Below are 21,297 nucleotides of genomic sequence, written 5' to 3' on the forward strand. Positions count from 1 at the left end.
CCTCAGGCTAGTGCTTTCTGAGAGCTGTCTCTTCCTTAAACTGAGGGTTTCTTTAGGGAACACACATTTCTTTCAGGCTAGGAGATCGCTAAGGGCAAGATTGAGCTGAGACCAGGGGCTCTCGGCAATTCCCTTTTTCAATGTCTTTCCCTACAGACCTCTACCCCAGAATTGGGATTGGGAGTCAAGGAACAACTGGCTTTGAATTTTCCGGCTCTTTTCTTGTGGGCTGTTACGTCAGGTTCCAAGTCAGAGAAAAATCTCCTGGCTCGCATCAGGGGCTAGGAGCAAGAAGTCTCATCCAATCCCTTTCAGTTGGAAAACAGATGTAGGGCTCCCAGCTGACCAGCCCCTTGCCCATTTCCCTCTGGTTGCCACTTCCTCCAGTAACCCTCATCTTTCATAGATAGGGGCTGTGGGGTGTCCATGGAGAGGATCGGGTTCTCAGATACTCACTTGGGAATGGACAGCCATCCTCCATCTTCACTGAGAGAGCGGCATCAAGAGGAATTATGGTTAAGGAGAGACCATCCCCAGTCTTAGAGTGGCGGGCGCTGGGGGTCAATGGGAGCAATGGGGAGGAAGCATTTGCTCTGACCAGGTTGAGGGGAGGCCTGCTAGTGCTGAGCCTCTGATTCTGGCTCCTGGACTAGATGAGGTGGGGGTTGAACCAGAGATGAGGCAAATGTGGATGTGTGTTTGGTGGGAAGGGGGTCATGACCTTTTCCCAAACTTTGAGGGATCCCTCCTTAGGGATGCAGGTTTAGAAATAGATGCATGAGGGGGGAGAGAGTATTGGTCTCCCAAATCTCAGTTGTGGGCAAGTGAACTGCTTTGGGAGAGCTATATTCCCTAAAGACACAGAAAATAGCTTGAGTCTGAGTGAGTGAAGAAGGGGTTATTACTCAGAGATCAGAGTTGGCATCCTCTTGGGTGGAAAGACTGGCTGGCACTCAGAGATCAGAGCTAGGGTTCCCTGGCATAGTGAGGCTACCATTTGGAAGTCAGAGTTTAGGGTCCCTTCTGGTGGAGAGGCAGTTGCCTCACATTCAGTTGGGTCTTTTCTAATGGAGGGGCCAGCTTATTGATCAGAGTTGGGGGTCCCCTTGAATGGAAGGACTGGTGCTTAAAAATCAGAAGTAGGTCCCCTCTGATGGAGAAACTGTGGCTTCAAGAGTAGAGTTGGGTCCGCTTCAACGGGGCCTTTGGGTGCTCTCCTGGTGGGGGGGGGAGACTGGGAGGGAGAAGATGGGGAGGCTTTTCCCTCCAGGCTGGGCTGGATGTGGAGTAAGGATCCTACTGGACCTTGCCTGGGTTCCCTGTCTTCCAGCTGCAGCTGAAGGAGGAGGAGGAGGTGGAGCTGGGCTGAGGGGAGGGGGAGGAGCTGGGGGGAAATCTCAGAGCCCCCGCCCTCTCCCACCTCCTCCCTCCTGTGAATTGGGAGGGGGAGGCTGAGGAACCCAGCAGCCCTGGGGAGGTGGGGAGCCAGGAGTTCGAGGAGAAGCAGGCCAGGACCAGGTCTGTCTGTCCGACCCAGGGCCCAGCTCCAGGCGGGCTCAATGATGTCATAGCCAGGCCAGGGGTGGGGGCAGAGAACAACTCTGTCTTAACTTGTTTTTCAAGGGGAAAGAGACAAAGAGAGACAGAGAAACGGAGAGAGACCAAGAGACCGGGAGATTGGAAGAGCCAGAGATAGGGTGCCAGGGCCAGAGACAGGCAGAGGCAGCTGTGAGGAGGAGCCCCAGCCAGGACAGGACAGGCAGGGGCTGAGCCGACATGGAGCAGTTACCCAGAAAAGTCCTCCTGTGGCATCTCCTGCTTCTTCAGAGTAAGTGCTGGCCATCCAAGGCAGGACTGGGATGCTGGGGGAGAGGGCAAAGGGGGTTGGTGCTGAGCCCTGTGTGTCCTCATATGACTCTGATGGGGTCTCTTTGGGGTAAGGGGGTCCAGGTTTTTGAGGGCTGGGGATCAGGGAGAAGGCTGGGGCCGGGGGAAGCTCCCTCCCCTTCTCTCCTCCTCCCAGCCCCCAGAGATAGGCAATGACCCTGTCTGTTCCCCTCCCAGAACTGGCTAGGGGCTGGAGTCCACAAGAGTCTGGAACCTAGTGGAATGTGAAGCGTGCATGTCAGAATACAAAAATTTACTTAGCAAAAATTTCTCTGTCACTGGAAGGGCTGTGGATGGGGGTGGGTGGGGCAAGAGACTGTGCAGCCTCCTTTTCTCTCCCCCTCCCCATCTTCCTGGGCTGTAGAGGTGGAGGTGAGGGATGTCAAGAATGGCCCCTCTGAGATGTCCCAAACATGAAGAGGAGACCCTATCGCTTGCATTGCCCAATTCCCCAATTTGAGGGGAGTCAGACCTATCCTTCTCTAGGGCCAGGCCTGGAGTGGGGGGAGATAATAGGGAGTTTGGGAGAACCTGGGCATGTCTGAGGGCAAAGGGGAAAGTTTGGGGGAGGACAGGTTCGGGGGGCTGGGCAGGGTTTGAGAGGAAGAGAGGTCCTGGGAAAATATGCAAGTTTTGGGGAGGGATAGATTTAGAGGATGGGGTAGATTTGGGAGAAAGATGGATTTGGGGGATAGAAAAGAGGAAGATTTGGGGGATGGGACAGATCTGGCAGAGTTTGGGGGAGGGGTGACTTGGAGGGAAAGGATGGCTTTAGGGGATGGCTAGATGGGGGGTAGGCAGGTTTAGGAGTGGGGAGCAAGTCTGGAGGAAGGAGTGGTACATTTGGGGGGAAAGGAGATTCAGGGGGTTGAGGCAGGTTTGGGAAAAGGGGAGGGTTTTGGAAAAAGGATGTAGGTTTAGGGGGTGGAGTAGGTTTGAGGGATGGAATAGATTTGAGGGAAGAAAAGACAGATTTGGGTAATGGGGCAAGTTTGGGGCAGAGGGCAGTTTTGGAGGGGAAAGATAGTTTGGTTGGAGGCTGAATTCCATCCTGGGGCAAATTTGGGGAGCCTGGAGCAAAATGGGGCAGCCTGGAACTGGTTCGCCTCTAGAATGGGAAAGGAAGTCTGGCCAAGGGCTCCATTATATTCTGCTGATTTGGCACATTTTTCTCCTCCTCTGGCCCGGGCCTGAGGCCACTTAAGGAAGAGAATGTGGGACCCTGTGACCCCAGAGGCTCCCAGTAAGTAGGCCAAGGCTGAGGGGAGGAGGGTGTTCAGCCTTGCCACTGCCCTCTCCTCATGCCTCGATTCTCCCCTTCATTCTAGGCTGCAGTGTCCACTTGTTCTCAGGTGAGTGATCTACTCCCTCACATAGGGCACACAGGTTTCTGCCCCCAGACATCCCCCAACCATCCTCCTACCCCCAGAACCCCTTGGCCTCCTGGGATACCACTGCTTCCCTCCTCTCCTGATGCCCCCTAAGCCCACTGCACCCTCTCCTGATCCCTCTGTCTCCCAGAGTATTTCCTGCTGACCCCTCCTCAGCCCTGTTGACTCTCTCTGCACCCCACAGTCCTGCCCCCAGGATCAGGGGCCAGCACGGTGGTATCAGAAGCCACCCTGAACCAGACTGCAGGGGCCCGAGCTCTCCTTCGATGCCAGAGCCCACGCATGGTGTGGACTCAGGACAGGCTACGTGACCGGCAGCGAGTGGTCCACTGGGACCTGAGCGGTGGCCCTGGCGGCCCCGCCCGCCGACTCCTGGACATGTATTCAGCTGGGGAGCAGCGCGTCTACGCGGCCAGGGACCGGGGCCGCCTCCTCCTGGCTCCCACAGCCTTCCAGGAGGGCAATTTCTCTCTGATCATCCGCTGTAAGAAAGTGATGGGGTGGGGGTAGCACTAGGAAATGGGCCCTGGCTGGGGGTGGGAAGGGAAAGATCTGCCTGGGCTGGGTTTTGAGGTTCAAGGTCTCCATCTCCGTTTCTGCCTCTCTCTGTCCCTGTCTCTGTCTCTATTTCTCTTTCTCTTCGACCTTTGTCTCTTATCTCCTGTCTCTCGTCTCTGGACTCCGCAGCTGTCAAGGAGCAAGATGAAGGCTTATACACCTGTAATCTTCACCATCATTACTGCCACCTCTATGAAACCCTCGCCATTCGCCTTCAGGTCACTGACGACCGTGAGTTCTACCTCCACCCAGCAACTTGCTTGTTGCTTCTCTCCTGACACCTGCCCCACTGTGCTTCCCAGGCCCTGGCCTCTTGACCATAGCCAGAAAGCCCTCACTAACCTAGCTTGCCAGAGTGACCCCTGTGGTCCCTATGACCTTCATGACCCCCATTGTCCCAACGACCTCCATGGCCTCCACAATCCCAATGACCCCCATGGCCTCCATGATCCTAATGACCCCCATGACCTCCATTGTCTCAATGACCCCCATGGCCTCCACGATTCCAATGACTCCCATGGCCTCCATGATCTCAATGACCCTCATGACCTCCATGGCCTCAATGACCTCAGTGACCCCATGGCCTCCATAATCTCAATGACCCTCATGACTTCAATGGCCTCCACGATCCCAATGACCCCCATGGCCTCCATGATCCTAATGACCCCCATGACCTCCATCGTCCCAATGACCCCCATGGCCTCTATGATCCCAATGACCTCCATGGCCTCCACGATCCAAATGACTCCCGTGCCCTCCATAATCTCAATGACCCATGGCCTCCATAATCTAAATGACCCTCATGACCTCCATTGTCCCAATGACCTCCATGGCCTCCACAATCCCAATGACCCCCATGGCCTCCATGATCCTAATGACCCCCATGACCTCCATCATCCCAGTGACCCCCATGGCCTCCACGATCCCAATGACCTCCATGGCCTCCACGATCCCAATGACCCTCATGACCTCTATGATCCCAATGACCCCCATGGCCTCCATGATCCCAATGACTCCCATGGCTTCCATGACCTCAATGACCCCCATGCCCTCCATAATCTCAATGACCCATGGCCTCCATAATCTCAGTGATCCTCATGACTTCAATGGCCTCCACGATCCCAATGACCCCCATGACCTCCATGGTCTAAATAACCCCACATGACCCCATGACCTCTGAAACTGACACTATTTACCCTCTTCTGCACCTCCCAGCCCTGGCAGCTGGTGCCCACTGGGACGGTGAGAAGGAGGTCCTAGTGGTAGAGAGGGGCTCCCCGGCCCTGCTGACCTGTGTGAACAGAGCCCAGGTGTGGACTGAACGGCACCTGGAGGAAGAGCAGCAAGTGGTGCACTGGGACCGCCAGCCTCCGGGTGTCCCTCATGACCGTGCTGACCGCCTTCTGGATCTGTATGCCTCTGGTGAACGGCGCGCCTATGGCCCCCCCTTTTTGCGTGTGCGAATGGAGGTCAGCATGGATGCCTTTGCCCGAGGGGACTTCTCCCTGAGCATTGACCCCTTGGAGCTGGCAGACGAGGGCACCTATTCCTGTCACCTGCATCATCACTACTGTGGACTCCATGAGAGGCGCATCTTCCACCTAGCTGTCTCAGAGCCTGCCCCTGAACCCCATGGCCCTCCCCCAGTGCCTGAGGACACTCCCAGCAACCGGAGCAGCCAGAGCCGAAGCCCCTCCCCTGCTGGTATGTGTATGGGGGGGGCAATCTTGAGGGGGCAATAGCTAGTGGGGGAGAAATTCTGGGCTGAACCCCTGGACACTCAGCCTTCCTATAAAGACAGTGTGGCTCCGTGAAAAGAGCTCTGTCTCTGGAATGAGAGGACCTGTGATTCTTTGACCTGGTTCAAATCTCACATCTGAAACTGGGCAAGTCACTAATGTTTCTGAGATGCAATTTCTTCATTTGTAAAATGGGGATATACTAGCCCAGTGTGAGTTTTAAATGTACACAGAGCGCTTTACAAACATTCAAGCATCATATAAGAGCTGTGTTCTGTTACAGCCTGGCCTCCAGCACCTTGTGCTTGGCTCTGGGGAAGTCACCCAGCCCAGACGGGTAGAGCCTCAAGGGGGCACCAGAGCATAGGGGCGGCCCTGAATCTGAGGCAGCTCAGACACTTGGTACCTTGGGGGCGTTGGGCACCTCAGTGCCTCTCTCCTGGGCTGTTTCCTCCTCTATCAAGTGAAAGGCTGGGACCGGTCTCTTTGCTTCCTCCCAGCTCTGAATCCCGGGATCCTAAGCTTTGCTGGCGGAAGGAGTCTGGCTCCTGGCGGGCTGGTGCTGGGGAGTGGTCCAGCAGGTCTGGGGAGCAGCCCAGTTTTTCCACTGGCAAGAACCTGGCCTGGCTAGCTCCAGGTGTGCGTCCCAGAAAAAACAAAGCCAGCCCCTCCCTTTCTCCCCCTTCTTCCCCTCCTTCTCCTACCCTTCCTCCCTCTCTCCCTCTCTGCCCTCCTTCCCACATCCCCAGCCAATGACATTTGGCATTCATTCTGTATTTTCTTCTCACATAAAGGTCATTCTTAAATCAGAGCAAAACGGGGGAGTAGAGAAGGGAGGGGGAAACTTCCCTCCCCTCCCCCCAAATCCCAGTGCCTGCTCTGAGGGGCAGGGCTGTGGCAAATGGCAGCTTTTATGAGAAGCAGCATAGTGACTGGCATTGTCCCTTCAAGAGCCAAGACTGGGGACGGGCCAGCCTGGGGATGACAGAGATTTGGGGCAGGAGGAGGGTATGTTGTGGCCTCCAGCCTCCTGAGGCAGCTGGACTGAGCACAGGGATGGAGAAGGAGAGAGCTTCAAAAAGACAAGGCCTCAGTTTCCCCATCTGCAAAATGAGAAGGGTTGCACTGGACAATTTATAAAGCCCCCATTGGCTCTAAAGCAATAATACTATAATATGACTCTAAGTTCTGGGTTCTGAATTCTGAGTTCTGGGTCCAAGTTCTGGGTTCAATGTGAGTTCTGAGCTCCAAGTTTGGGGTTGTGGATTCTGAGTTCTGAGCTCCAAGTTCTGGCTTTCAAGGTCTGAGCTCTGACTTGTAGGCCTCATCGATCTGTTCAGAGTTCTGTTTTCTGTTCTCTGAGTCCCATGTTCTGGACTGGGATCCCTAAATCCTGGGGCTTATCTTGCAGATCCCCCTGTGGTCCAAGGTCACAATGTCATCAATGTCATCATCCCTGAAAGCCGGGCCCACTTCTTCCAGCAGCTGGGCTACGTGCTGGTCACCCCGTTTCTCTTCATCCTTCTCCTCATCACTGTGGTCCTCGCCACCCGCCATTGGAGGCGGCAGAGAGGTGAGCCCCTGGGGTCTCCCGAGACTCCTTTGACTGCCTCATCTTCCCCTTCTCCACTCACGGATGCTTCAGAGCTTCCCCCCTGGGCCAAATCAGGAAAGGGGAAGGGCATGGGCCCAAGCTGGAGCAGAGGAATGTGGGTTGGACAAGAGGAAGACCATCCTAGCCAGAGGAGGACTTGAGCTTGCTTCCTAGGGCAGGACACATAGAACATAGAACCCTAACTTTCCCTTCTGGGGCCCTGGGTCTGAGAGATTGGGGCTGGAGATGGCAGGCTGGGGCCAGGGAATGATCTAACCCCTCCCTTGTGTCTCACTCCCCCAGGCTATGCATATGATGTGAAGACATCAGGCGGGTGAGTGTGGCCCAACCCTCCTCTTCCTCCATGGCCCTTGATGCCACCAGAGGACTCTGGGGATCCTCCCCTGCCCTCTTTGTCCTCTGCATCTTCAGCCCATCCTTGCTGCCCCAATTTCTTTTTTTTTTCTTTTTTTTAGGCAATTGGGGTTAAGTGACTTGCCTAAGGTCACACAGCTAGTAAGTGTCAAGTGTTTGGTCTGAGACCAGATTTGAACTCAGGTCCTCCTGACTTCAGGGCCGGTGCTCTATCTACTGTGCCACCTAGCTGCCCCCTGCTGCCCCAATTTCTAACCAATTTCTGCTTCTCCCTTTTCCAGGAAAGATGTTAATATGAAAGAATTTTCAGTGGATTCAGCTGACTTGTCTCAGCTTAGGAATGAGGACATCAGGCTGGGTAAGGGAAGGGGGAACATCTTACCCTGGAGGGAGAGGGGAAACTGAGGCACAAACTGTAGAGATGCTAATGGTATCTACAGCTCCACCTTGGAGCCTCGGTGCTATAGGCACAGCCACTGTCCCTGGATAGGGCTGTCCCCCATCATCTCCCGGGGTAGCGGGAGGTATGCTGCTATTTCTTACAGCTCTCATCCTTTTCCCTCCTAGATTATAAAAACAACATCTTGAAGGAGCGAGTGGATCTGGCCTTGGGGGCCCTAGCCAAAAATATTGACTTAGACAGAGGTGAGAGACATTGGTGTGTCTGTGTGTGCAGGGAGGCAGAGCAGATCAGGAAACCCCTTCATCCTGACTCCTGAGGAACCAGCCAGTGCATGTCTTAGGTGCCTTGGAATCAGAGCATGGAGGCAAAGAACCCCAAAGGAGATACTGCCCTGAGATCTCCCTGGAGAACAGGGAAGGCTCTGACCTGGGCACAGAGGGAGGGTCCTGCTCTGGACCTCGGAGTCTGAGGGAAGGTTGGAATGCACTCCAAACTCCTCATTAGAAAGCTGAGCACCAGAAAGAAGTGACTCAATCATGGTCAGAAAGTAGCGGACTGAGGTGGTGCAGCGGTTAGAACACTAGGTCTGCTGTCAGGAAGAACTGAGTTCAAATCCTGCCTCAGACAGCTGTATGACTCTGGGTGAGTCACTTAACCTCTATTTGCTTCAGTTTCCTCATCTATAAAATGGGGATAAGTCACAGCTACCTCCCAGGATTATTGAGGATCAAACGAGATATTATTTATAAAGTGCTTTGTAAAGCCTGAAGTACTCTGGAAATGTCTGCTATTATTACTGATCAGAGTTAGGATGTGAACCCAGGCCTGGGAGCCCAAAGCCAGTGTTCTTTCCATTACATCACAAGTCAGGCCAGTGTCTTTTCTGGGGTCTTCTGCCTCCGCTGTGCTCTCTGTTCCCTAAAGTGGGGCAGATACACCCTAGCTGATGCTCTGTCAGCCAGAAGAGGAATGCTCCCTGCTTTGACCTCTGGACCTGGAGTCCACTGGGGGCAGACACTTACCAGGGGTGTGACCCTGAGCAAGTCCCTTGATCTTTCTGTCTCCCTGAGCCTCAGTATTCCCCCCAGAGAAATGGGGCTAAGAATTACACCTACCTCCGGGGGCCACGTAATACTCAAATGAGCTAATTTATGCTTTAAAAATGGTAAAGCCCTGTGTGATTGTATATCTGTGTACATAATACACATATGTATATGCACACGCACATATACATAACACACATATGTAATCGCTTTGTTCCTGGTGAAGATGGAGGCCAACCCTTGTCTCTGGTCCCCAGGCTCTGGCTGGAACTAATCCTCCCCTTTTTTCCTCTCCTTTGATGTCTAGGTTCCAGAAAGAATATTGTAAATGAAGACTTCTGGCATCAGCCCCACCCCCAGAAGATCCCCCTCCCCAATCCTGCCCCCATTGCCCCTGTTCCCATCACGACCTCCTCCCACTCATCCAGGACTTCCATCTGGTCTGGCCCACCCCTGCGGCAGGTCCCCGCTCTCTTTGGGGTTTGATTGGATCTTGGCCACCAGGATGGGGTGAGTTTGGGGATGAGAAACGCATTTTTGCTGGACTTTTCACATCCCAGCTTTCTCTCAGGCCCAGAGGCCCAGGGCTGGACCCTCCCTCTGTGCCCAAGGTCAGAGTCTCCCCTGCTCCCTGGGGTCTCTCAGGGCAGTGTCTCCTCTGGGGTCCTTTGCCCCTTACTCTGCTCACCCTTCCCACCAGTGGACCAAGGCACATAGGACACGGCCTGGCTGATGCCTTGTGATTCGGGACAGGGGGTGTTCCTTATGTCCCTCCACTCTCTACAAGCTACAAATTCAATGCTGGGACCCAGGCTAGGGCTGGCCTCCTACCACTCCCCGCCTGTTTTAAACTACTTCCTTCACCCCTGCCAGCAGCCTGTGCCCAGGCCGTATCATGCCAGCTCTGTACTCTAAGCCTTCTTTACCCTCTGGCCTTGGGACTGATTGCTGTAAAAGGACCTGGTGCTCTCCAGCCCTAGACTCTCTCTGCCCTACTGTACCCTGACCCCCAAACTGGAATACTCTCCCCGTCCCCTCCTAGGGCTGGACACGAGCCCTCATTTCCATGGCTTTGGCTGTGCTTACCCCTCGGGCGTGGCACAATGTGACTGGATGTGGAAGATGTGGCTGCCCTGCCAAGTGGAACTGAGCTCTGTAGGAGCCCTCTGGGAAAACTTCATTGACAGAACTCCTAGGGAGTTGATTTAGGAAGGAAATTAGGGGATAGAAAAGAAGGAAGGAGCTAAATGGATTCTGAGTGTCATATGGAGGGAGAGAAGAAAGTGACATGGGGAAGAAACTCACAATTTTAATTTTCCTGGGTTGGAAATTTCTGCCAATTTGTGTTTCAGAAACGGTTCATTGGGGGGAACTCCCAGCTGGTAGATGGGAGAGGAAGAGAGGAGAGGGGGAGGTCTGAGTGGGGACCCCCACAATCTACTGCAGGGTTCTCCTGGGAGGGAGAGTTCAGGGTTGACTTTGGGTAATTGGTCAGTGGAACCTTCCCACACTTCCCTCATCACAGATGACACTCCTTGAAACCCAGAGGGGAGTGGAATGGCCCAGCTACATACAGGCAGGCCCTGGAGGACAGCCTTCTCCCCCAATCCCCTCATCACAGCCCCAGCAACCCCTCAGCAGCCCAATGTAGGCAATGCTCAATGATGTGACTGTGCTGTATATCCTTTGTGGGCTATCAACCTCTGCCTAGGGGGTTAAGGACAGGCTGATTCCCTGCTGGACCAGCCTGTGCCAGCCAGGAGTGATGCACACCATTATTTATTCTACATAGGTGGGTTATATGATCACCGAGGCCTGGCTAGCTGCACTTGGTCTGAGTTACCTGGATTTGTCTGTTGTTACCTAGTGTCTGGGAGTTTTCTGTATCACCCCTAACTCTATTTGGCATGGTTAGTCATAGATCAGTACTTCTTTTCTCCAAAGTCCCGGTCTCTGATGACTAGGAGAGGACGGAGCATGCTTTGCCAGGCGGGAGGGAGATAGTGGAAGGTGACAAGAGAACTCAGAATTGGAGTGTGGACGGCCCCCCCTTAGCTCTGCCTGTCTGCTACTCCAAGCTGTGGAACTGTCCCTGGGATTCCGAAGCAAATTGGAGATGTCTTGAGCCCTCCCCTTTTATCAATCAACAAACAATTATTGAGTACCTACTGTGTGCCTGGCACTGTGCTTGGCTCTGGGGATAACATACAAAAGTCTCTCCATTAGATTGTGAGCTCCTTGAGAGCAGGGACTGGTTTTTGCACTTAGCACAGTACCTGGTACACAGTAGGAGCTTAATAAATGCTTATTGATTGACTGCCCTCAAAGAGGTTGCATTCTAAGGGAGGATACATGCACATTTAGGTGGATACGGGATATTCACAAACCAGAGACATGGTAACCTTGGAGAGGTGATGCTAGCAGCCCACTGAGACCAGAGCAAGGCCGTCTGCAGAAGGGGCTGCATAAGCTGAGGCCCCACCCCTATCTCTGTCATGGTGCCTTCCCCTGCCCTCCACGACCCCTTCTCTCCTCTACCCCACCATTCATCATCTTCAGCTCCCATCAGAATTCCTGCCAGCTGGTATTGGGGAATGGGGGTGCTGTGATTGGCTTCCACTCCTGACCATGCCCAGGGCAGTAGAGGTAGGGATGGGTTTCCCTCGGCCCATCAGCCCCGGATCTGTCTTGAACCTTTTTACACTTCGTGAACTGGATGCCACTGACCCCATGGTCATTTGCTCATTCTTCTTGTATACCTTCCTGTATATTTCTCATCTACATCATAACAATGGAGACAATAAAGGCCAAAGGTACCTGTGGTCTTAGTCTCTCTTTTAGCGTTACCATTGAAAGTCAGTGACATAGCTGTAAGCCATGGTGCTAGCTCCCTTCTGGGGCTGCCATCTTGGACTTTCAGCCCAACTATCACAGATCACCAGCCTTGGACCTCCAATCTTGCCACTTTGGACTTCCAGCCCTACTGGGAGCTGCCACCACACCTGTGCTGAAAAGGACCCACTTGGCTCTATCATCTGTCACCTGGCTCCCCCCACCTCCAGATGGAATTACCTTACCATTCCCCATTCCTCCTCCTCCTCCCCAGCTGTCTCATCCCCATTGACCTTCTCTGTATTTCAAAGATCTTGGCAGAACAAGACCTAGTTCCCTTCTCTTTCTAGGTCCATATCCAGATTTTAACAACCTTCCCTTTCAGGCAGTTCTTGGGTGAGATTCTTAAAGCAGGGAGATTAATTGTAGGAGAAAGAGCTGCATGGGTGGGTAAGAGTGTTGGGGCGGGGGAGGGGAGATGAGGCCGCATTTGAAGGAAGGAAAGGACTGAGGCTTAACTAGGTTAAGTTGGAGCCAGGTTCTTGAATGCTGGGGTAAGTGCCTAGAGTCATCATGAGAAAGATGTGGAGGGGCATCTAGGTGGTACAATGGATAGAGCTCTGGCCTTGGAGTCAGGAGGACCTGAGTTCAAATCCAGCCTCAGACACTTGACACTTACTAGCTATGTGACCCTGGGGAAGTCACTTAACCCTGATTGACTCACCAAAACGAAAAGAAAAATAGAGAAAGATGTGGAAAGAGAAAGAAAAGCAGACCAGTGAAGACAGGGAGCCCTGAAGGACCACGGGGCACATTTTCCAGTTTGTGTCCCCAGAATCCTGCACATATGGACACTTCATAATTGCTTGTTGGATTGATTTGGCTAACCCTCCCCTACTCCCATCCTATGGGCCTTTTGGGGTAGTAAATGTGCCCTGAATCTCCACCCCCCCCCCCAGATTGGCTCTCAGAGCTGGCTGCTTAGAAGTGTGTCTGGCTGGTTTGTGGGAGGTGCCACCAGGCTAGACCCTGGGAGAGGCAGAAAGCCCTCAGGGCCCATGACCTGGCATCTTCTTTTCCTATCTCAGACAGTAAGTGGGATGGGGGATGGTGCTGCAATCCCAGGCCCCCCAAAATGATTGAAACCAACAACTGAGTTCTTTTAGCTCCTGGGCCCTTGAGTTCTCAGGTCTCTGCATCCTGGGCTTCTGAATTCTGGGATTTCTGAGCCTCTGGGCCTCAGGACTCCTGAGTTATTATGTTGCTTCTGGCCCTCTGGGCTCCCGAGTCTGTTAGATCTGGGGCCTCTGCACTCTCAGATCTTTAAGTTCCTGGTCATCCTGAGCTCCCAGGTTTCTGGGTTCCTGACTATCTGGGTTCCTGAGTGTCTGGGTTCCTGGGTATCTGGGTTCCTGAGTGTCTGGGTTCCCTTGCCTTTGGACTTCTCCATTCCTCTAGGCTTATGAATCCCTTGTTCCAGGCACCAAATGTTTTTGGCCGTCTGAATTCCTCCTCTTCTGGGTCATTGGGCTCCTGAGCCTCTCTCTGGGCTCCTCAGTATTTGGGGTCCTGAGTCACTGGATCCCTGGGTCTTTAGACTCCCAGGTCTCTGGGGTCCCGGGATCCTAGGGCTCTGCTTCTCCAGGCCTTTGGACTCCTGAGTTTTTGAGGTTGCTGGGCCTCTTCATTCCCATTCTCCTGAATTTTTGGCCTTCCAAGATGCTGGGCTGCCGGCCGGCTTTGGAGGACAGACTGGTGACGTGGGCAGCAGGAGCTTCTGAGGTTTTGCTGTTTACAGTATTTTTTTCCTTCGGGCAGCAGAGTTCCCAGGGTTGGAAGGCCCCCAAGACCAAGGACGCCTGAGTGTTTATGGGGAGGGGCATGCATGGCATATGCAGGGGGAATCGGGAGGGGGAGCTAGGAGCTTTTGTTTCATTTTCTCTCTTTTGTCTTTGTACCCCCAATCCTGCCAATCCTGACCGGGGACATGGCACACGTTAGTTGCTTAAACGTATTGATTTATTGAGTGAATAGTCCATTCTGAATGGCAATGAATTTGGATCCTGTGTGACCCTAGCTGAGTCACGTTTGCATTCTAGACCTCAGTTTCCCCATTTGTAAAACAAGGGGTCAGACTAGTTGATATTGAAGGGATCTTCCAGCTCTAATTTCTGGGCTCCCTTGATCTATGACCTCACTTTTCCTAAGGTTCAGTGGTCCTTTCTCAGCTCAAAGACCCTCAAAAACCCTGGTTACTGGCTCAAATCTAGCCTCTTTTGTCTGCCATTCTGGGCAGGCTGTTTCCAGCCAAGATGACAGAATCCTCTTCCTCCCCTACTCTCCCCTCACCCTCCTCCTGAAGCTCTATTTCCAGCTCTCCTGTCTCCCTCTAGTGGCCAGAGCTCCAGATCCCCTGGGGCTGGAGCTCAAAGAAAGGACACTGGCTGGCAAAGCAGGCTGTGCTCAGTGTCATTGGGGGTCTGGTCTAGAGGATGGGCTAATGGATTCTGACTTTAAAAAATTATTTTTTAGAAAATATCTCCATTTCCAAATAGATCCCTGCTTCCCCTTTCCCCAGCCCAGGTGCCATACTTTGTACCAACAAATAAAAAGAAAAGAAAAAAGGGAGGGAAAGCCAGTTCTATGAAATTAACCAACAAATCAACTGAGTCTGACCATATATGCAGCGTTCCACACCCACAGGTCCCTGCTTGCCCAATAAATAGAGGAAGATACAATTTTCATATTTATTGGTATTTATTCACTTTATACTTATGCTGCATGTACTTATATATTTCCTTATTGTTTCCTCCATTCTTTGTACTTAGATCCTTAGAGCCTAAGGCAGTCCCAGAGCCTGGCACATTGTATGTGCTTAATAAATATTGATTGATTGATGGACTTGAGTTTCTTCAATTAAATGGAGTTGACTTTCTTTTCTTTTTGATTCTTTCTACTTGTAGTCATTGTGTGCTCTGGAAGGGGCTAGAACAGAGGTCCATCCCCACCAAGGATCCTTGGGGTACCTTCCCCCTTCTTCTTTTCCAGGTTTTCCTTTCTTAAGTCTGCATCAGCTCATGCAATAGATGTCTTCTGTATTCTTCCCATTCATCATTTCTTAGCTCAGTGATACTCTGTTTTATTCGTGAACCACAAGGGTTCTAACAGCATTCAGATAAGGATGCCTGGGAGCCAACCAGAAGCTATGGATAATGAGAAGTTTGTAGTAATAATAGCTAGCATTTATATTTTGTAACACTTTAAGGGTTATAAAGCACTTTAAAATTATTATTTCATTTTATTCCTACAAAAACCTTAGTGGGGTAGCTAGGTGGCTTAATGGATAGAGCACCAGCCCTGGAGTCAGAAGGACCTGAATTCAAATCTGACCTTAGATGCTTGACACTTACTAGCTGTGTGACCGTGGGCAAGTCACTTGACCTCAATTGCCACACAAAAACAAACAAACAAAAAAATAAACTTAGGAGGTAGATGTTATTTTTTATTTCCATCTTACAGATTAGGAAACTGAGTCAAACAGAGGTCGAAGTGACTTCCCTAGGATCCCATAACTAGCAAGTGCCTGAGGTTGGATTGAACACAGGTCTTCCTGACTCCAGGCCTGGCCACCTAGATGTCTTTTAAGCAGGATGCGGGAACAGAGGCCTCCTTGAACAGAGCTAAACCCTACTGACCCCCTGCCATGGGCCTCAGGAGTCCCCAGGACTACCAGAGCCTACAACATCTTCTACCCATAACCTTGAGCAGACAAGGATTACCTGAATGGGGGACTGGGAAAGGGCTGTCTCCATCTCCATTAATCAGAGCCTCTGTTAGGCAAAGCCTGAAGCTGGGCAGCTAGGTGGTGCCATAGTGCATAGAGCGCCAGACCTGGAGTCAAGAAGACTCATTCATCTTTCTAAGTTCAAATCTGACCTCAGACACTTCCTAGCTGTGTGACCCTGTTTGTCTCAGTTTCCTCATTTGTAAAATGAGCTGGAGAAGGAAATGGCAAACCGCTCCAGTATCTCTGCCAAGGAAAGCCCAAGTAGGGTCAGAAAGGGTCAGAGCTCACTGAACTACAATGCGGCTGGGCTCTCTGTACAGGTATATTCCCGGTGGCCGTTCCTGGGTGACACAATGCGGCAATTGGAGCCAGAAGAGCTGAGTTCTTATCCCAGCCTTGCTGTTTACTATAATCACTTCAGCTTACTGAGACTCAGTTTCCTCATTTGTAAAATAAGAGGGCCTGGACTCAGTGGGGTCTGAGGTCCCTCCAGCTATGGTACTATGCTTGAATCAGTTACTGAACCCCAACTGACTCCTTGCTACTGCTGGAGCACCCTAGGCCTGATAGGGAGACTGCAGGTGGGTCCTCGCTGCCAATTTTAGGCGAGGCCACCCCGTCCTTCATGATCTCTGGCTCAGCAAGACCCAGGACTGATAGCGAGGGCTGGCATTCAAACAGTCAACACTAGCATTGTTTAGTTCAGTATATAAAACGCCGCAGCCAGCAACTGATGCAACAGGCTTATATTAAGCATTCCCCACATGCTAAGCACTATGCTAAATCCTGGCAAGATAAAAAAAAAAAGGCATGAACAGTTCCTGCCCAAGACACACCTTTTCAGCAATGGCCAGTATGGGGATGTATTTTGGTAAATGATTCCTGCTTATGAGGAGGAGTGTTTTGGTTTCTTTTGGTTTTTGTTGGGGTTGGGGGAAGGAGTAGGAAGCATAGATGTTATAAATATAACAGATGTTAAAATAAAAGATGTTATAGATGTTATTATGCGTGTTATAAAAATGGTTTTAAAAACTAAACACCCTCAAAGAATTTCCATTTTAATGCCTTTACATGATCTTGTTTGATACTCAAAGCAACCTTTCTAGGTAGCCACTACTAGTGCCTTTTACAAATAAGGAAACTGAGGCTCTGAGCAGTTACATCTCGTGCCTGAGATCACTAAGCTAGTAAGGGTCAAAGGTGGAGTCTGAACCCAGGTCTCCCTGACTCCAGATCTCACTTTCTAGCCACCATAATGCCGAATCATCCCCAGTGAATGTGTGTGAACTGGCTGGGCCATACCAGTTCTGGACTTCCACACCCAGTCTTCCCCATCCATGCCCCCAGTCCCTGGGGAAGTTAATGTATTTGTCTTTGGAGTTCCAGCCCTATGCCTTCCTCCTCAGTATTCCGCCTCCCTTCCCCAGCCATCTCCACTATATGTGTAGTGATGTTGTTGAGATGTTCAGTGGCCTCTGACTCTTTGTGACCCTGTAGACCACACAGTCCATGAGGTTTCCTCGGCAAATGATTCTGGAGTGGTTTGCCATTTCATTCTCCACTTATGTGTAGTATTTGTTGCTGTTATTCAGTCATTTTTCAGTTGCGTTAACTCTTTGTGATCCCATTTAGAGTTTTCTTGGCAAAGATACTAAAGTTGTTTTACCATTTCTGTCTCTAGCTCATTTTATAGATGAGGAAACTGAGGCAGAGTGAAGTGACTTGACCAGGGTCACCCAGCTAGGAAGTGTCTGAGGCCAGATTTGAACTCAGGAAGATGAGTGTTGCTGACTTCGGGCCCAGCACTCTATCCACTGCACCACCTAGCTGTTCCATGTGTATTATAATCTTCCCTTATTAGAGTGGAAGCTTCTTAAGGGCAGAGATCATTTCTCTATCTCCCTTTGTCTCTCTGTTTCTGTCTCTCTTTCTCTGTATCTTTCCCTTCCTCCTCTCCTTCTTTCTCCTTCTCTGTCTCTCTTTCTCTCTTCTCTCCCTCCCTCCCTCCTTCTTTCCTTCTTTCTCTGTCTCTGTATGTCTCTCTCAGCATCCCCAGCTCTTACTGAACGGCATACAGCAAGTACTTAATAAATGCCTTTTTCACTCATTCACTCATATTCATTCATTCAATCAATCTGGTTTGTCCACAGGATTTTCCATCACCACAGCTGTGAAGTTGGCCAAATTTGACTTTGGTAGGACTTTGTCTCCATTTCCCCCCGCCATCTTAAGCTTATTTTCTTTGACATATTTTATTCTTATATCACCTTCTTTTCCAAATATATCCCCCCATCCTCTTCACATCTAGCCATCCCTTGTAACAAAGCTTAAAAAAGAAAGAGAAAAAGAGGAGTCATGCCACCCACCCAGTCTGTGGACTGTCCGTCTTCCACACCCAGAGTCCCCCAGCTCTGATGGAAAGGGAGGGAGGTGGTGCGTCCACTTTCCCCGTCAGTGATGCCTTTCCCGTGTGCTTCATGCGTTCAGGTACATGCTGACAGTCTTGTTTTCTCTCACTCTTTGCACAGTGTTCGATGACACCCAGGCACCAGGAATAGTCCTGAGAGAGCCATGAGTCGTAAGGGAACAGGTCACTACTGTGAGGATCTGTGATTTCACCTATGCTGAAGCAGATCACAGCCTGTCTAGAGATCTGAGAGTGGTGATTGAGGTTTCAAGGTTAGGTGACTTGGTCAGAGTCCCCAGCTAGTGGGCATCTGAGGCAGGGCTTGCTCCAGGTTTTCTGGTCTCCAAGCCGAGCCCTCTTGCTACCCTGCTCAAGCTGACTCTCTAGGCTGGGATGATCAGAGGAGTAGTTGCCCTGTCCCAAGCTGAAGGTAGAGAAGATTGGTGCTTCCCTTAGGAAACTACTGGGAACCACTTTTTTTCCTCTAGGGAAGCCTGTGTAGAGTGTAGGAGTAAAGGAATGAATGAATGAAAAAAAAAAGTTCTTACTATGTGCTGGACACTATACTAAGTGCTGTAGTTAGATATACCCTTTAAATGGAGCACTGACCCTGAAGTCAGGAGAACCTGAATTCAAATCTGGCCTCAGACCGAACACTTGACACTTACTAGCTGTGTGCTCCTGTGCAAGTCACTTAACCCCAATTGCCCCCGCCCAAAAGATATACCCTTTAAAGTCTGAAGGTTAGGAACGGAACCATATTATCCCACCTGAAACATTCCTGGACAGGGGCAAACATCTCCAGGACGTTTACAGAGACACAATGAAAATCCAGCCAGCACAGCAATAAACATCTATTTAATTTACTTTGGGATTCCTCCATCAAAGTCCTCTCCTGATCCCTCACCCTGGCATGAAAGGAACTCTGGATTCTCCAAGGCTGTGCCAATGGAGTGGGGGCCCTGGCAAGCCCTGGCAAGCTGGGAGAACTTCCAAGACAGTTCAGTGATGACCTCTGCTAGTCCAGGGCTAACAGAGCTAAATTAGGACTTTGGGGTGGAGGTGAGGGGAAGCTAGCCAACAGGCTGGCCACAGCAAGATGAATTATTTGGTTATAGCTAGGGAGAAGGGGCAGCTAGGTGGTAAAGTGGACAGAGTACCAGGCTTGGAATCAGGAAGACTGATCTTCCCCAGTTCAAAGCTAGCTTCAGACATTTACTGGCTGTGGGATCTTGAGCAAATCACTTACCCTGTTTGCCTTGGTTTCCTCATCTATAAAATGATCTGGAGAAGGAAGTGGCAAATCACTCCAGCATCTTTGCCAAGAAAACCCCAAATACGGTCACAGAGAGTTAGACACGACTAAACAATGACAAAAATTTTTAATTAATTAATTTAGTTTTAGTTTTCAACACTCGCTTTTATAAGATTTTGAGTTCTAAATTTCTCCTCCCCTCCCCCCACCCCAAGATGGTGTACAATCTGATACAGGCTATATATGTATGATCACATTAGACATATTTCCACATTAGTCATGTTATGAAAGAAGAATCAGAACAAAAGGGAAAAACCACAAGAAAGAAACAACAAAAAAATAACGGAAGAGAAAATGGTATGTTTTGATCTGCATTCAGACTCCATAGTTCTTTCTCCAGATGTAGACAGCATTTTCCATCATGAGTCTTTTGGAATTGTCTTAGATCATTGCATTGCTCAGAAGAGCTAAGAATGATGGCTTTTTTTAGTGAGGGGTAAGTGTTACCTATACCAATACCACACAAGCTTGAAGTGTGTGTGTTTTTTAATGCCACACTTAATAACCATTCATAAAACAAACATGGAAATGGAGAAACCACATTTTAAAATGATTTTATATAAAACTGAACCTCCATCATTCACAAATGGATCGGAGATCCGCCTCAGAGGCAGGAAGACTTGGGTGGAAATCTTGTCTCTGAGGGACCACAGGCAAATCATTTAACCTCTCCATGACCCAACCAATAAACATTTACTAAGCATTACCAAAAAGTGGCAGAGTCCCCGCCCACAAGGAGTTTACATTTTACTGAGATACACAACATGGATGAACATATGTAAATGCAAAGATCCATAAATTGTAGAATGTAGCTTCTTTTTAAAAATAATTTTTATTGATATCTTTTGTTTTTTATATCATCTACATTCCCCAATGCATCATTTCCCCTCCTTTCCAGGGAGCCCTCCCCTATAACAAATAATAAAAAAGAGGGAAAATGACCAATTTAGCAAAACTAACCAATACACGAAAAAGTTTGACATCATGTGCAGATATCCACGTCCACAATCCTCCACCTTTGCTAAGTAAGGTTAGGGTGCAGTTTGGTGCCAGAGACAGCTAGGTGTCTTTGTGAATAGAGTGCTAGACCAGGTTAAGGAAGACCTTAGATAGACTCTTTCTAGAATCTTTCATGGGCAAATCATTTAACCTCCCAGCCTCAGTTTCCTCATCTGTAAAATGGGAAAAATAGCAGCTTTTCCATACCTCACAGGGTTGTTGTGAGGATCAAATAAGATTATATACATATACACACATACATACATACATACACACACACATATTTACGTATGTATGTATGTATGTATGAAAGCCTTAAAGAACTTCAGAAAAAGATAGGGCTGGAAACAGGACCATGATTTCATTGGGATAGGGCGCCCTCAGAAGAGGAGACTTCCTCTGCTAATGCAGATCAATGCCTTTTCTTTAATTCATAGCCTTAGAGACCATAACAAGGTAAGTAACTTGTTCAGCCAAATGCTAATAATAATAATAATAATAATAATAATAATAATAGTTGTTGTTGTAGTTGTAGTTGTTATTGTTATTGCTGCTAGTGTACTGTGGATAGAGTATTGGACCAAGAGTCAGGAACTACTTACTAGCTGTGTGACCCTAGGCAAGTCACTTGACCTCCATCTGCCTCAGTCTTCTCATCTTTAAAATAGAGATAATAATGGCACCTCCCTCTCAGGGTGGTCATGAGGATAAAATGAGATAATATTTGTAAAGCTCTTTGCAAACCTTAAATTTATACACACATACACATTTGGATAGATACATAGACAAATAGCTATTTTTTCTTTTAAAATTTTTAAAAAATTTTCAGTACCAAATTCTCTCCCACCCCCATCCATTGAGAAGGCAAAGAATAGGATGTCATCCTACATAAGAAGTCACGCAAAACATATTTCCACATTAGCTATAGTGTCCCCACCCCCCAAAAAAAAAAGCAATAAAAAAATTT

General features: G+C 49.9%; 1 protein-coding gene and 1 long non-coding RNA gene across 4 annotated transcripts; one reads left to right on the top strand and one right to left on the bottom strand.

Moving 5' to 3' along the window:
* The first annotated feature begins 1,404 nt into the window (after window positions 1–1,404).
* Window positions 1,405–11,812, top strand: MXRA8 (matrix remodeling associated 8). Of its 3 annotated transcripts, XM_078145775.1 has the most exons (11): window positions 1,405–1,518; window positions 1,624–1,828; window positions 3,216–3,239; window positions 3,463–3,762; window positions 3,966–4,067; window positions 5,052–5,540; window positions 6,987–7,148; window positions 7,473–7,503; window positions 7,826–7,902; window positions 8,112–8,189; window positions 9,297–11,812. In XM_078145775.1, exons 2-11 carry the CDS (start codon window positions 1,777–1,779, stop codon window positions 9,320–9,322), a joined length of 1,341 nt encoding a protein of 446 aa, XP_078001901.1. In that variant the 5' UTR covers window positions 1,405–1,518; window positions 1,624–1,776; the 3' UTR covers window positions 9,323–11,812. The 3 variants fall into 3 exon arrangements, with proteins under 3 accessions (XP_078001901.1, XP_078001900.1, XP_078001902.1); XM_078145774.1 differs by having other exon boundaries at window positions 1,405–1,828; XM_078145776.1 differs by lacking the exons at window positions 1,405–1,518; window positions 1,624–1,828 and adding an exon at window positions 2,905–3,130.
* Window positions 11,813–14,609: 2,797 nt separating this feature from the next.
* Window positions 14,610–19,372, bottom strand: LOC110198120 (uncharacterized). Its single transcript, XR_002321655.2, has 3 exons — window positions 19,266–19,372; window positions 17,976–18,169; window positions 14,610–15,025 (listed from the first exon to the last, which is right to left on the bottom strand). It is a non-coding gene; the product is annotated as an uncharacterized LOC110198120 (long non-coding RNA).
* Between the last annotated feature and the right edge of the window lie 1,925 nt (window positions 19,373–21,297).

This window comes from Phascolarctos cinereus, unplaced genomic scaffold (assembly GCF_003287225.1).
Source record: "Phascolarctos cinereus isolate Bilbo 61053 unplaced genomic scaffold, phaCin_HiC Scaffold_726;HRSCAF=1367, whole genome shotgun sequence".
In the NCBI taxonomy this organism is placed as follows: domain Eukaryota; kingdom Metazoa; phylum Chordata; class Mammalia; order Diprotodontia; family Phascolarctidae; genus Phascolarctos; species Phascolarctos cinereus.

Bases quoted from the DNA above. Each gene is read 5' to 3' on its own strand.
- MXRA8 (XM_078145774.1), top strand. From the start codon at position 1,777: ATGGAGCAGTTACCCAGAAAAGTCCTCCTGTGGCATCTCCTGCTTCTT. The intron at 7,149-7,472 runs GTGAGCCCCTGG...TCACTCCCCCAG, and splicing joins CCATTGGAGGCGGCAGAGAG to GCTATGCATATGATGTGAAG. The intron at 8,190-9,296 runs GTGAGAGACATT...CTTTGATGTCTA, and splicing joins AAATATTGACTTAGACAGAG to GGTTCCAGAAAGAATATTGT.